Below are 13,806 nucleotides of genomic sequence, written 5' to 3'. Positions count from 1 at the left end.
AATCAACAGCTGATTTAAAGAAGGGACCAGTGTAAAATGTCTTGAAAACTAAATTATTCATAAGAGAAACATGCAAACAAGAATACTATGGAGCTCACAAGTCACAATTTCCTGAAAGTCTATATTATGGATCTTTTGGAGAGTCTGTACTGCTTAATTATAAAGGTCAAAAAAGTGCATACGATTTACATATTTGTTTTGCATCTGTTTTTATATCCTCAATCTCTCTATATGCATGACTTGGCATAAATTATAAGCTCTGAGAAGGCAGAAATCATGCCAACTGATTCTGTATATAACAAAGCAGTGTATATACATATGTAACTTTTAGATGTTGTGATCTCCAAATTAAAGACACCAAATCTTATCTAAAATTCATAATAAATAATAAAACATCTTCATAGAGATGATGAGAAAATACACCTCATTATATTATGCTGAATATATGAGCTTGAGTCATTAAGAGTCATATACTACAATTAAATGGGGCAGTGAAGAAATGAGTTGCATGATTTTAAGAGAATATTCAAAAGGGGAAATTGGGGTATAATATCTCAATATATTTCCACTTGTTATTTTAATTATAATTGTATTCCCCCTCTAATAATCATGGAATAGGCATGCAAAAACACCCAATTCTACTGTTAGCCTTTAAAAATCACCAATTTAATCAATAAGGACAGAAATGTGAAACCACTTACTCAGAAACTCGAAGGATGTTCTCTTTTCCTTCTTCAACTGAAATGTTGACATTATCTTTAATATGTTCTACTGTCAACAAAGCTCCTGTAATGGAAGAAAATTTAGAGTCTTTTTATATTAGATCACATTTGTAGCCTGAATGATCAAATTGTCAAGACTGAAAGGTTCTCTAAACAAATATATCTGGCAAATGGAATTCTTTAAAAAGAAGTTATACAAAACAGTCTTTTGTCTTAAAGGAAAGATAAATAACAGGATACAGCATCAGTTCAGCCAGGACCACTTGTTCCCAGGTAGATACATAGTATTAAAGTTAACTTTTTTTCCTCTAGGAGGCAAGGATGGCATAGAACATCATGAAACACAGTGACTTACTCTTAAATTGGATACTGTAGTCAACTACTCCTTAGAAAAAATAACTCGAGTTCTCATAGACCTAACTTCCCCTAGAATCAGTAAATTTAGAAATGGAAGACTTGGATATCATCTCTGTGCTATTAAAAATTGAGATAATGTTTGGTATAGCACGTACAGGAAAACAATGTGGCACAGTGGGAAGTGCTAGATTCCAGGTCAGAGGATTTAGGTTCAAATCCTGGCTTTGTCACTTACTACTTCAATGACTGTGGGCCTTAATTTCCCCAAATGTTAAATGAGAGGCTACGTCTATGTGACTTTGAAGTTCCTTTTAATCTTTAAAATCTATGACTCTAAATACTTAAGTAAAACCATTTTAAAAGACAGTAGAATCTATACTGACTAATACTCATAAAATACATGATCCAATATGTATTCAAAGGCAGATAAATCAGTGGACTGTCTTAAGGATGGGATTCTGGAAAGAGGTGTGAACCCCAATTAGGTAAGTGATCAAAACTAGTCAATAGAGAAGTGATCAAAGCATTTGGTTTTTTCTTCAAATCTTTGCGATTTCCTAGGTATAGAGAATGTCCCACCACTAATGCAGATCTGTAAATATTCTACAATTTATAATCTTAGAGAATTTCCTGGGTCACCGAAGGAGTGAATATTCTAGGGTTACACAGTCAGCATTTATCAGAAGGGAAACTTGAAGCCAAGTCTTTCTGACTCTGAGAGAGGTCCTTTATTGCTTATTCATCTCTGACACTCAAAGGCCATTAATTCACAAGAGAAGCACAAAGTATCAAGTCATATGAGAAATATTTAAAATTTCTAATAATCAAAGAAATGCAAATCAACACTTAAAAGCTAAATAGTTTTTACTGTAGTTTTAATAATTTAGAAAATCTGAACAATGTACCTTCTAATTTCAATAATAATATAATGGCTAATATTCCTATAATGCCTACTACACATCAGGCACTTTATGAATATTATCTCATTTTATCAACAACCTTGGGAGGGAGGGAGGGAGGTTGGTTCAGGAAACTGAGGCAAACAAATGCTAAGTGACTTATCCAGGGTCACACATCCAGTACCCATCAGAGGCTGGATTTTTTGAACTCAGATCTTCCTAACTCCAGGCCTATTACTTTATCCAGTTTGCCAACTCTGAAAGATATGCTGAACTAATAAAAACTTTAAAATAACAAAATTCAATGCTGGCTAGGTCATGGAGAAAGGAACAGTATATTACCAGTAGAACAGCTGTGAAATTCAATCTTTCTGTAAAGCAGCAAGGTATTATACGATAAAAGCTATTAAACTTATTTCACCTTGAGCTGGTGATCACATGACTAGGTTCATACCTTAAGGCTGTTATTGGCAGGCAAAAAAGATGTGGCTATGCAAAGATATCCACAATATCCACAACAACATCTGGAAAAGATGCATCTAGAAATATGTCCAACAACTAGAAAATGGTATGTGAATGTAATGAACATTATATCACAAGAAATGACAAGAATACAATGAAATATGGTAAGACACAGATAACACGATTTAGAGTCACAATGACCTGAAAGCTCAATCTTTCCTTTTATACTTAGGTCCCTTCTAATCAAATCTTAGTATGCTGACAACTCTAAGTATAGAATCTTTCCATTAAACAAATATCTGCTGAATTCCTATGCACAAGGAACTTATGAAGTACTTGTAAGGGAGACAAAAGCATTTAATTTGCAAGGGTATATGAAACATTAAAATGTATACCATCATGTTACTTTTAATAGTCTGCACTATTAGTCAGACACTGCAGCTGTAAGAATAATCACTGAATCATTTAAAGAGAACGTGTTCAGATGTTTGACTAAATAAAGTCAATTTTTAATGCTGTCTACTACTTGTAGTCTCCAAAATACCTAATTTCAGAGGAGATTTGAAACTTCTTTTTTTTTCCTCAAATTACATCTAAGATAGTTCATTCTCACTGAGGTATTCTCAAATGCTAGTCCAGTAATACCTCATATTAAATTAATATCCAAGTATCCTGTATAATCAAGCATAGAGCAAAGTCAGGACTGTGAAAAAATGAAAAGCGAAATAGTTCAATCTATATTTCCACCTTTTAAAAACAATTATTGGACAATAGATAAAACAAATGCAAAATTTCCTTGACTTAAATAGCTGTAATCAATTAAAGCAATGGAAAAAGTGAGAATACGAATAATAATAAATGAAAAATCCAAAAAGTCAGGCAACAAAAAATCCATTGGCATTTCTGCCCAAAGAGAACAAAAATGGCTAAAAATGGAACTGAAATTTGAGGGTAAGGATGTTACCTTGCTCATCATTTAATATCCTATTTTTTCAAGAGAATAATTTATTTAACTCAAGTTTGTATTTTATTGGTACTATTCAAAATACCATTATTACTTCCACATGAGATTAATAACATCTTTGTTCTAAAAGATTTAAAAGCCCTAGTAAGAGTTAACAACATCAAAACTGATTTGAAATAATATGTATATCTTACCAGCCTACCAACTCCAAAATTTAGAAGGGGGAGGAGGGGCAACATGGCAGGCTCAGAAAAATTACAGTACTGTTTTGATACAATTTTTTGTAAAAATCTTAACTCTCATTTGTGTTAATTTCTAAAAGTTTGTTATCCAGGTCTGAAATACAACCCTGAACTTGGTACAAACTGATAACTAAACAAGGAGATGACAGGTCAGAACCTTACTACTTCTGCAAGACAAACAGTGAAGCAAATGTATGTGCTGCAACATACCTCTGTTCTAGGTACCCATCACTTGCAACAAATCTGTCATCAGACAACCAAAAGGTAATGCTGAGCGTTCACTTACCTTGATCCCATTTCCCAGGGCCAGTACAGCATAGAGTCCAAATAGCAGGCAATACAGTACTGGGTTGGGGGGAAGGGGAGCTCGGAGAATTCCTCTCCATCTGCTCCAGCAGTCTGCTCCCTTTATTAACTCATCTCTCGTTATTCTTTAATCTCTGCTGTTTCCCTACTGCCTACAAACACACCCATGACTCCTTAAAAAACCCTCCCTTGATCAGTCCATCCTCCTCCTTCTCTAGTCCATGACTCCACTTCCCTCTTCTCTCTTAACTCTGAACTCTGGCTTTGGATCTGCTCTCTTCAAAGTTGCCAGTGATTTCTTAATGGCTAAATCCTGTCTTTTCTTGACCTCTCTCAAGCCATCCCCTTCCTCTCCTTTATACCCATATTTTCGGGATACTGCTCATTCCTGGTTCTTCAGAGGAATCTCTACTTCACTAGGCGATTTCATCAGCTCCCACAGAATCCACCATCACCTCCACGCAAAACATTCTCAGTCATTATATATATTACATCTCAAACATCTTAAACTCAACATGTTCAACACTGACCTCGTTCTCTGGTCGTCGCCCACCCCCTCTCCATCACTATGGAGGGCACCAGCCCCCCCCCCCCCGTCATCTCCGCCTCCGGGCTCCCCGAGGTCCCAGCTAAGCCCCCACCTTCTCTAATAAGCTTCCCCTACTCCCCTGAACGCCGGCCTCTTCCCTCTGTGACCACCACCAAGTATCTCGTCCATGCTTGCTGGGTCCTGGAGAACGCGGACTGACTGTTTAAGAACAAAGTCTTTCCCTTTCTTTCTGTCCCCAGCGCTCGGAGCCCAGGCCCCTCACGAGTGATCTTTAAGCCCACAACGTGTCATGTCACGAGCCGAGGCGGAGCAGCGGCTCCCGGGCTTGCCAGAGGCATCTTAAACAGCATCGCAGCCCGAGGAAACCAGGAGCGAAAAGGCGCCAAACCACGTGTTCCCTGGGTCAGAGGACGGCGTCGGGGGTCCCCCAGAGGAAAAGCCAGGTGCCCGGGCCTGGCGTGGGGAGAGGGGGAGGGGCTAAGAAGAAAAAGCATCTCGGGAGGATTTCCAGGCCCTGGGCCGGGAAGCACCCGCGCTCCAAGGCCGGCCCCAGGGTCCCGGCCGATGCCTGCGGGACAAGGCCTGTGGGAGGCTTACCGAGGGGAGCGTCTCGAGGGTTCACCGTCAGACTCAACGCCGCCATCTTCGTCCGTCAGTCCGGCAAGCCTCTAGAGAAGGACGCGTGGACTGCAGGAAGACGAGACGTGTCGGCGCCGCCGCCGCCAAGGCCCCTCCTCCCAGCTCGGCCGGACACACCCAGTTTCCCCTCCACACTCTCCTCCCCAACCTGGGAACTTCCGGTGCAGCTGCCAAACGGCCTCGGGCAGTTCCGGGACCTTTCCCATACACCTTCTGCCGCAGCGTCCGCCTCCAAAAGAGGCACGTAGGGCGGCGGGGGACGCGTCCTAGCGTTCCTTCCCTTCCTTCGGCCCGTGCCCTTGATCTCGTCCCTCCCTCCTCCTCCCCCTCCGCCCCTCCCCCTCTTCCTTCCTTTCCCCCTCCTCCTCTTCCTCCTTCTCCTCCCTGGGACCGAGGTGCTCTCACGGTAACCATTTTACCCCTGAGGAAACAGGTTAACTCGTTTGATCCTGAAAACAAACCCATCATTATTGTTAGGCTCATTGGGCTTAGCCGGAGAGGGCAAGGTTTAGGGACTTGCCCAGGCACCCAGCTAATGTTTCTTAAAGGGGCCATCCCTTGAGCAACTACTTAAAGACGCCTTTTCATTGAATGGGTGCAGCTCACTCAAAGTCAGAAAGCTTTAAGTCTTAGCCTGAAAGGGCCGGGGTCTCGCGGTGCATCCTGGGCCATCTCCAGTCCTCCTGGTGAATACCTGGTCCCTGGACCCAGATGGCTCAGGAGGAGAAGGGAGGCTGGTGCCCCGCAGGGCCCTCCCTCACTCCCAGCAAAGTCAAGGGCAAGTCACGTCCTCCTCTTGACGTCAGGGTCTTCTTCCAGAACGAAGGGCAAACACAACAGCAAGCGCTAATAAAAGTCGGGCAGAACTAGGAAGAAGCCGAATTTGAACTCGTCTCCCTGACGCTCAGGCCAGCACTACCTCTTCTCCTGACCCTTCCATCCCCTCCTGCTACCACGTCTTTCTGTGCTTTCAAGGCCAAACTGGAAGACAAGCCCCTTCCTCCGGCCACAGCCGCCTGGCTCCTCAGCTCTTAGCAAAGACCTCTCCAGGCAAAGCTTGCTTGTCTCCTCCTCCCCTAGGCTGGGAGTCATCCTCCTCTCCTTAGTCTTCATCAGCTCTGCCCGGATCCAATCGATTGCCCCAACCTTGGTAACAGCTCTCCTCCCCACAACCCGGTGCAGGTTGGTCTCTGATTCCACCCTCCCTACTCCGGGCCACTCTCCAATCAGCTGTTAAACTGATCTTCCTAAATTTTGTCTGATTACCTTATTCCCCCTCTCCCCCTTTCAGTCAGCTCCAGTGGCTCCCTACTGTCTCCATAATCAAATATAGAATCCTGCTTGGTTTATAACGGCCTCTGTAACTGGGCCCTTCCTACCTCTACCCTCCTACTCTGTGATCCAGTGTCATTAGCTGTTTGGCAGACAAGACACTCCATTTCACAACTCAGGTTTCCCCTGGCTGTCCCCGCTGCCTTCACTTTCTCCTTCCTCATTTCTGCCTTATAGCTTTCCTGACTTCTTTCAAGTCTCAGCAAAGGGCCTACCTTTCATAAAAAGTCTTTCTCAATCCTCTTTAATGCTATGGCATGCCAATTTAATCTGTACACAGCATGTTTTGCATATTTTTTTTGCATGTTGTCTTCCCCATTAACTATAAACTCCTTGAGGTAAGGGACTATCTTTTGCTTCTTTTTGTATCCCCAGTGCTTAGCATAGTGCCTGACACATAGCAGGTGCTTGATGCTTCTTGATATTGCCTTCCCTATTATCTCTGTTATCCCATACATCTTATTTGTACCTGCTGAATTACCCCAATGGTTGTCAGCTCCTTGGGAGCAGAGGTTATTTCTTTCTGCTTTTCTTTGTATCCCTTTGTATCCATTTAATTCATAAGGACTTTAATGCTAATTGACTGACCCATAGAAGAGACTATATCTCTTACTGTTTTCTCATCTCAAAAATGGGAAGACTATTGTTGAGGTTCAGGGGCACCCCAAAATGCTGGTGTGTGTGGTGTGTATGGCGAGGCTGTCTCAAATGAATTTACTTAGGCTGGCTCCAAATCAAGTAAAGGCATTTATTGTGGACAACAACACACCAAGCAGACTCCTTCACCCCTTAAGGTAGAGGCCGCTTAAGGGAAACCCCAGCTTAAGTGGGAGTACCATCCTTAGCAGAGGCAGCCCCCCAAGGGAGATGGCTGCTTCGGGGAAATACCATCTACACGGAGACACCCTGTTAAGGAAACACCTCCTAGCCAGGAGAGGCGAGGGATTCTTATAGAGGAAAATCTGCTACTATAGCCATGGAGATGAAGTAACCAGAGACAGGAGTTCAGAGTTTAAAGCATTACCTAGGAACATTATTATTCAATCATTGTTCAGCCCAGGGCAGAGGGGCCCAGTTAGTTTTGGTATTTCATCAGTCTATTTGAATCTCATCATCTCCCCCTCAAGAAGGCACCCAGAATCACTTAGGGAAAAAGGGCAAGCATCATGCATTCCTTATCATTATCACCTACCAGAACAGTGAGTTGAGAATTAAATGAGAGAATATAAAGCCCTTTGTAAATCTTAAAGTGCTATGTAAACATTAGCTATTATTCTTATTACTACCATCTTTCTGCAAGAGTGCTTCTGCCTGGAGAGGGTGGGACTCCTCTTTAGCTTCTTAGAATCCTTATCTTCTTTCAAGCCTCAGCTCAGATACCACCTCCTATAAAGTTGTTCCTGATTTCTCTCTTCCCCTCACTTTTAAGTGTTTAGCATTCTTGAACTACTCAAATTATCCTGTATTTACTTAACTATACATATGTTGTGTCACAGAGAGGAATGTAACCTCTAGAAGGGCCAGCACTGTTTCACTTTTGTTTTTGTATACCCAGCACCTATTATAGTATCTTGCATATGCAAGACATATATAGTGGACAGTTAATATCTACTGAACTGAAATTACACTTGAAATCCTAGAAAGCTTTACAAAGAAATCAGAACAAAGAAATTGTTCATTTACAATACTTAAGTAGAAGAAGTTCAAAACTACAAAAACTTAAATAATGTATAATTTTATTATAAAGAGTATCTCTCATAAAGCTATTTCACCAACATAGAAAATAACATTTTATAATAGTAATGGTAAACAATAATTTAAAGGATAAAGTCACTTAACAAAATAAATTGATATAGCCTCTAAGCTTTGTGCCCTAAATCAACAAAGAAATTTGACAGGAATTCTGATAGGGCTCAAAACTGAACCTTTCATTTTATCCCTATAGAGTGTGGGCTAAAACTATATCATGAGTCACCAGGTATCAAGTGCGATCAATAGGATCCTAATTTGGCTGTTTTGTAGATCTAGCTTACCAGTTTACAGTTGATGTTCTATATTTAAAAACTCGAACTATCAATTTACCAGAATTCATTAATTATTTATGCTGCTCTTAGTGTATAAACAATATCACTAAACAATAATAATAAAAACAAAAAAAATCTATTTTCATAATTTTTAAAAATTTATTAACCTGAATATCAAGTCTCAATTTTTTCACTGGTAAGTAGGTATGTCCCTCATGGCACAAGTGCTTTCTTAACAGTCTCTGGAACACGGCTTGCATAATAGTCATGATTCCTCAGTGTGGCAAGGACACCAGCAGAATTCATATGCTTTACTTCCTTATGGTACTGAAGAGCATTTCCATGAATATCAGTCAGTTTGCCTGGAAGTAAAAAATATGAATACAATATGTATCCCTCATAAGAGACTTTACATTTCAGGCTAGAAAAAGTGGAGTTTTCCAATGCAACCAAAATCCGGAGGGATGTAGTAAATTGGGAAAGAATTTTTACAGCTAAGCTCGGGGATAAAGGCCTCATTTCTAGAATATACAGAGAACTGACTCAAATGTATAATCATACAAGTCATTCCCCAATTGATAAATGGTCAAAGGATATGAACAGGCAATTTTCAGAGGAAGAAATTAAAGATATCTATAATCATATGAAAAAATGCTCTAAATCACTATTGATTAGAGAGATGCAAATCAAAACAACTCTGAGGTACCACATCACACCTATAAGATTGGCAAACATGACAGAACAAGAAAATGATAAATGCTGGAGAGGATGTGGGAGAGTTGGAACACTAATTCATTGTTGGTGGAGCTGCGAGCGCATCCAACCATTCTGGAGAGCAATTTGAAACTATGCCCAAAGGGCTACAAAAATGTGCATACCCTTTGACCCAGCAATAGCGCTACTAGGACTGTATCCCCATGAGATCATAAAAATGGGAAAGGGTCCCACATGTACAAAAATATTTATAGCAGCACTCTTTGTAGTTGCCAAAAACTGGAAGTCAAGGGGATGTCCATCAATTGGGGAATGGCTGAATAAATTATGGTATATGAATGTAATGGAGTACTATTGTGCCATAAGAAATGATGAACAAGAAGACTTCAGAGAGGCCTGGAAGGACTTATATGACCTGATGCTGAGTGAAAGGAGCAGAACCAGGAGAACTTTGTACACAGCAATGACCACAGTGTGCGAGAGTTTTTTCTGGTAGACTTGGAATTTCATAATAACGCAAGAACTTCTTAAAAAAAAAAAAATCCCAATGGTGGTTCTCTAAGGCAAAATGCCTTCCACACTCAGAGAAAGAAATATGGAAGTCATTCGCAAAATGTAGCAGATCATGTTTGTGTATGTGTACGTTTTTGTGTATCATGTTTTGATTTGTTATATGATTTCTTTCATTTATTTTAGTCTGACTACATAGCATGACTATAGTGAAAATATACTCAATAGGAAAGTATATGTAGAACCTATACAGAATTGTATGCAGTCGTGGGGAGGGAGGGGGGTACTGGGGGGTAGGTGTGGGGGGGATAAAATCTCAATTGTATGGCAGTGATTGTTAAACATTAAAAAAGAATAAAAAAAAAAAAGAAAGAAAAAGTGGAGTTTTTCCCCCCCTCTCACATCAATTATTTTCACTTATTTCCAGGTATAATATAGAAAGAAACATAAAACTAAAGGAGCAGTCTCAGGATAAAAGAGTGAACAAAAAGAAAAAAATTATGATTAGAAGACTGAAAAGTTGAATTTGCTTGAGAGCTATATTTATAGCTCTTAAAGTATTAGTTTTCAAATGAATGAAAGACAAGTATCATAAAATTTTAAAGTTGAAATTAACTTTAAAATTAATCTAATCCAATCCCATAACCCTAATTCTGAGGATTATTTTGTTTATTTAAGCCTGTGATTACCAGGTCAATTTAAATATGAGCTTAAAAATTCCAGGATAACATATCCTAAGAAGAAAAGTTTTAATCCTAGTAGACACGATCAGCTGAATATTGAAAAGAGGGAAATCATACATCTTCCTTCCCATTTCAGACATGAGATAGAATACTTATATAATTTATACATAAAATGATGTATTATATATATGTACTACACTACATTATATACATATATCAAATATCATGATAATAAGTGTGAAACACTAGGTATAATGTCAGGACTTTTCAATGTACTGGTTCATTTTGTTGAACTGTTTACATTTTTTTATGAGGAACAGCTCTATGGGAGAGGAGGGGAGGGAATGAATACATTAGGAAATGTAGGTGATGTAAAAACAAAAGATGTCAATAAAAGTCAAGACTCAAGAGAAGCATAAAAAGGTAAACAAGAAAGAGAAATCATAATGGACTTAATAAGGATAAAGTGTTTACATTCCTACACAGGGAGATGATAAGAACTTTCTCATTATTATGTGTGTGTGCATTCATTGCTGAAGAAGACCATGCCATCAGAGAAATGATAACATGACTTGCACTTGACTTTGTTCTGAGTGAGGGAGGGCTGCGCAGGTCACCAGCCTTACTTCTCCTCCAGAGCCATCTGAATCCAGTGACCAGATATTCATCAGGATGACTGGAGATGACCCAGGATGAGGCAACTGGGGTTAATGCCTTGCCCAAGGTCACACAGCTAGTGAGTATCAAGTGTCTGAGGTGAAATTTGAACTTTGGTCCTCTTGACTCCTGCACTGGTGCTCTATTCACTGCACCACCTAGCTGCCCCTCTCGTTATTAGGGCAGACAGAAGGAATATACATAGAGAGAGGGCACAGGAGTGAGTCAAATATGAAGAGATAATAGCTAAAAAAAATAAAATTAAGTGGAGAGAGGAATGTACTAGGAGAAAAAGAAAGGGAGAAGTAGAATGGGATAAATTATTTCACAAAAAAAGAAGCAAGAAAAAGCTTTTACAGTGGAGGGGAAGAGGGAGGTGAGGGGGAGTGGGTGAATCTTACTCTCATCAGGATTGGCTCAGAGAATAACATACATACTCAACTGGGTATAGAAATCTGTCTTACCCTATAGGAAAGTAGGAGGGGAAGAGGATAAGAGAAAAAGGTGGGGGTGATAGAAGGGAGGGAAGATTGGAGGAGGGGGTAGTCAGAAGCAAAACATTTTTCAGGAGGGATAGGGTGAAAGGAAATTGAGAATAGAATAAACAGGAGGATAGGATGGAGGGAAATATAGTTAACAATAGTAACTGTGAAAAAAAATTTTTGAAACAAGTTTCTCTGATAAAGGCCTCATTTCTCAAACATACATTGAGCTGAGTCAAATTTATAAAAATAAGAGCTATTCCCCAGTTGATAAATGATCAAAAAGTATAAACAGTTTTCAGATGAAGTAATTAAAACTATCTATAGCCATATGAAAAAATGTTCTAACTCACCACTGACTGGAGAAATGCAAATTAAAACAATTCTGAGGTACTACCTCATACCTATTAGATTGGCCAATAGAACAGAAAAGGAAATAACGAATAGTAGAAGGGATGTGGGAAAAAATGGGGCATTAATGCACTATTAGGGGAGTTGTGAACTGATTCAATCATTCTGTAAAGCAGTGTAGAACTATGCCCAAAGGCCTATGAAACCATGAATATTCTTTGACCTAGCTTTACCACTACTAGGTCTGTACCCCAAAAGAGATAAAAAAAAAAGTAAAGCACCTATATATACAAAAATATCTAGAACAGCTCTTTTCTAGGGGTAAAGAGTCGGAAATTGGGGGATGTCCATCAACAGGGGAACGGCTGAACAAGCTATGTTATGGGATTATGATGTGCTATGGAAAATGTGTTGTGGTAATTGTGCTATGAGAAATGATGAATGGGATGCTCTTGGAAAAGCCTGGAGAGATTTGCATGAGTTTCATGAAGCAAAGTGAAATGTACTTGTACAAAGTAACAGCAATATTTTAAGATAAGCAACTGTGAATGACTTAGCTGTTGTCAGCAATACAATGATCCAAGTCAACTCTGAAAGACTTATGATGAAACATGTTATCCAATCCTAGAGAAAGAACTGATAGTGTCTAAACAGATTGAAGCATACATTTTTTTATTTTTCTAGAGATTTTTATCTATGTTTTCTCTCATAACCTGACTATTATAGAAATGTTTTGCATGACTACACAAGTATTATCTATATCAAATTGCTTGCCTTCTCAATGAGGTGGGGTTGGGAGAAAGAAAGGGAGAAAATTTGAAACTCAAAGGTTTAAAAATGAATTAAAAAAATTTGTTTTTATGTGTAACTGGGAGAAAATAAAATACCAACTAAAAAAGTAAAAATAATCATAGAACTTTAAATCTAAAAAAAAAAAAGAATGTAAGATTGGTCTCATTTTTTTTCTCTGAATTCCCAGAACCTAGAACAGCATTTAGCATATAACTGGAGCTTAATAAATGCTTGCTGATTAAATTGACTGATGACAGTGATGATGAGGATTTAACTTACCAGGAAAGACTTTTATTCACAGGTTAACCAAAATACATTTTTTTGGGAAATAGGGAAAATTTAATTGAAAATTCTGTTTGTATATAATCATCCAAAAAGAAGCTACATTAGAGTATCAGGAAGTATATTTTAAAAAATTTTTTTAGTAACACTGAAAACGTTAAGAAATAATAATTTCTCTGGTCTAAGAGTTTTTACTAGATATCCTTCCCCATCATCCCTTAGAAAGGTGGCCAACAAGTTTTTCTTAAACAAAAGGATTCAGGACAGAAGCCAACCCTTTAACAAAAAGTATTCCTTGTTTGTTTTTTTATTTGTGTGGGCTTATTTTATATCCTGCAACTCTGCCAAAGTTGTTAATTGAGGGGTTTTTTTGTATTTATTTAGTATTTAATTTTTCCCTAGTCACATGTAAAAACAACTTTTAACATTCGTTTTAAAAACTTTGAATTCCAAATTCTTACCTCTCCTCCCTCTCCACCTGCCCTCATTGAGGAAGCAAGCAATTAGACATAGGATACACATGTGCAGTCATGCAAAACACTTTATTAAGAGTCATGTTGTGCAAGACCAACTATATTTCCCTCCATCCTATCCTGGCCCCCATTTATTCTATTCTCTTCTTTCACCTAGTTCTTCCTCAAACATATTTGATTCTGATTACCCCTCCACTAATTTGCCCTCCCTTTTATCACACTCCCCCACCCCCTGCCACTTATCACTTTCCCCCTACTTCCCTGCAGGGTAAGAGATTTCCATACCCAATTGAGTGTGTATATTATTCCCACTTTGAGCCAGCTCTGATGAGCGTAAGACTTACTCATTACCTTTCACCTCCCCC

General features: G+C 39.2%; 2 protein-coding genes across 6 annotated transcripts in view; both read right to left on the bottom strand.

Moving 5' to 3' along the window:
* EPRS1 (glutamyl-prolyl-tRNA synthetase 1) overlaps nucleotides 1-6,058 on the bottom strand; it is a 69,541-nt gene extending 63,483 nt beyond the window's left edge. The window contains exons 1-3 of the mRNA XM_072647800.1: nucleotides 5,748-6,058; nucleotides 5,100-5,189; nucleotides 702-786 (exon numbers count right to left, since the gene is read on the bottom strand). Coding sequence (XP_072503901.1) covers nucleotides 702-786; nucleotides 5,100-5,145 — 131 coding nt within the window. The 5' untranslated portion in view covers nucleotides 5,146-5,189; nucleotides 5,748-6,058. The remainder of the gene's footprint in view (nucleotides 1-701; nucleotides 787-5,099; nucleotides 5,190-5,747) is intronic.
* Nucleotides 6,059-8,192: 2,134 nt separating this feature from the next.
* The window catches only part of BPNT1 (3'(2'), 5'-bisphosphate nucleotidase 1), a 42,344-nt gene continuing 36,730 nt past the window's right edge, over nucleotides 8,193-13,806 (bottom strand). For all 5 annotated transcript variants that reach the window (XM_072647806.1, XM_072647807.1, XM_072647805.1 and 2 more), the window contains one exon: nucleotides 8,193-8,859. In XM_072647806.1, coding sequence (XP_072503907.1) covers nucleotides 8,711-8,859 — 149 coding nt within the window. In that variant the 3' untranslated portion in view covers nucleotides 8,193-8,710. The remainder of the gene's footprint in view (nucleotides 8,860-13,806) is intronic.

Source organism: Notamacropus eugenii, chromosome 2 (assembly GCF_028372415.1).
Source record: "Notamacropus eugenii isolate mMacEug1 chromosome 2, mMacEug1.pri_v2, whole genome shotgun sequence".
NCBI classification, from domain to species: domain Eukaryota; kingdom Metazoa; phylum Chordata; class Mammalia; order Diprotodontia; family Macropodidae; genus Notamacropus; species Notamacropus eugenii.
This window is presented reverse-complemented; position numbering and strand designations above follow the sequence as displayed.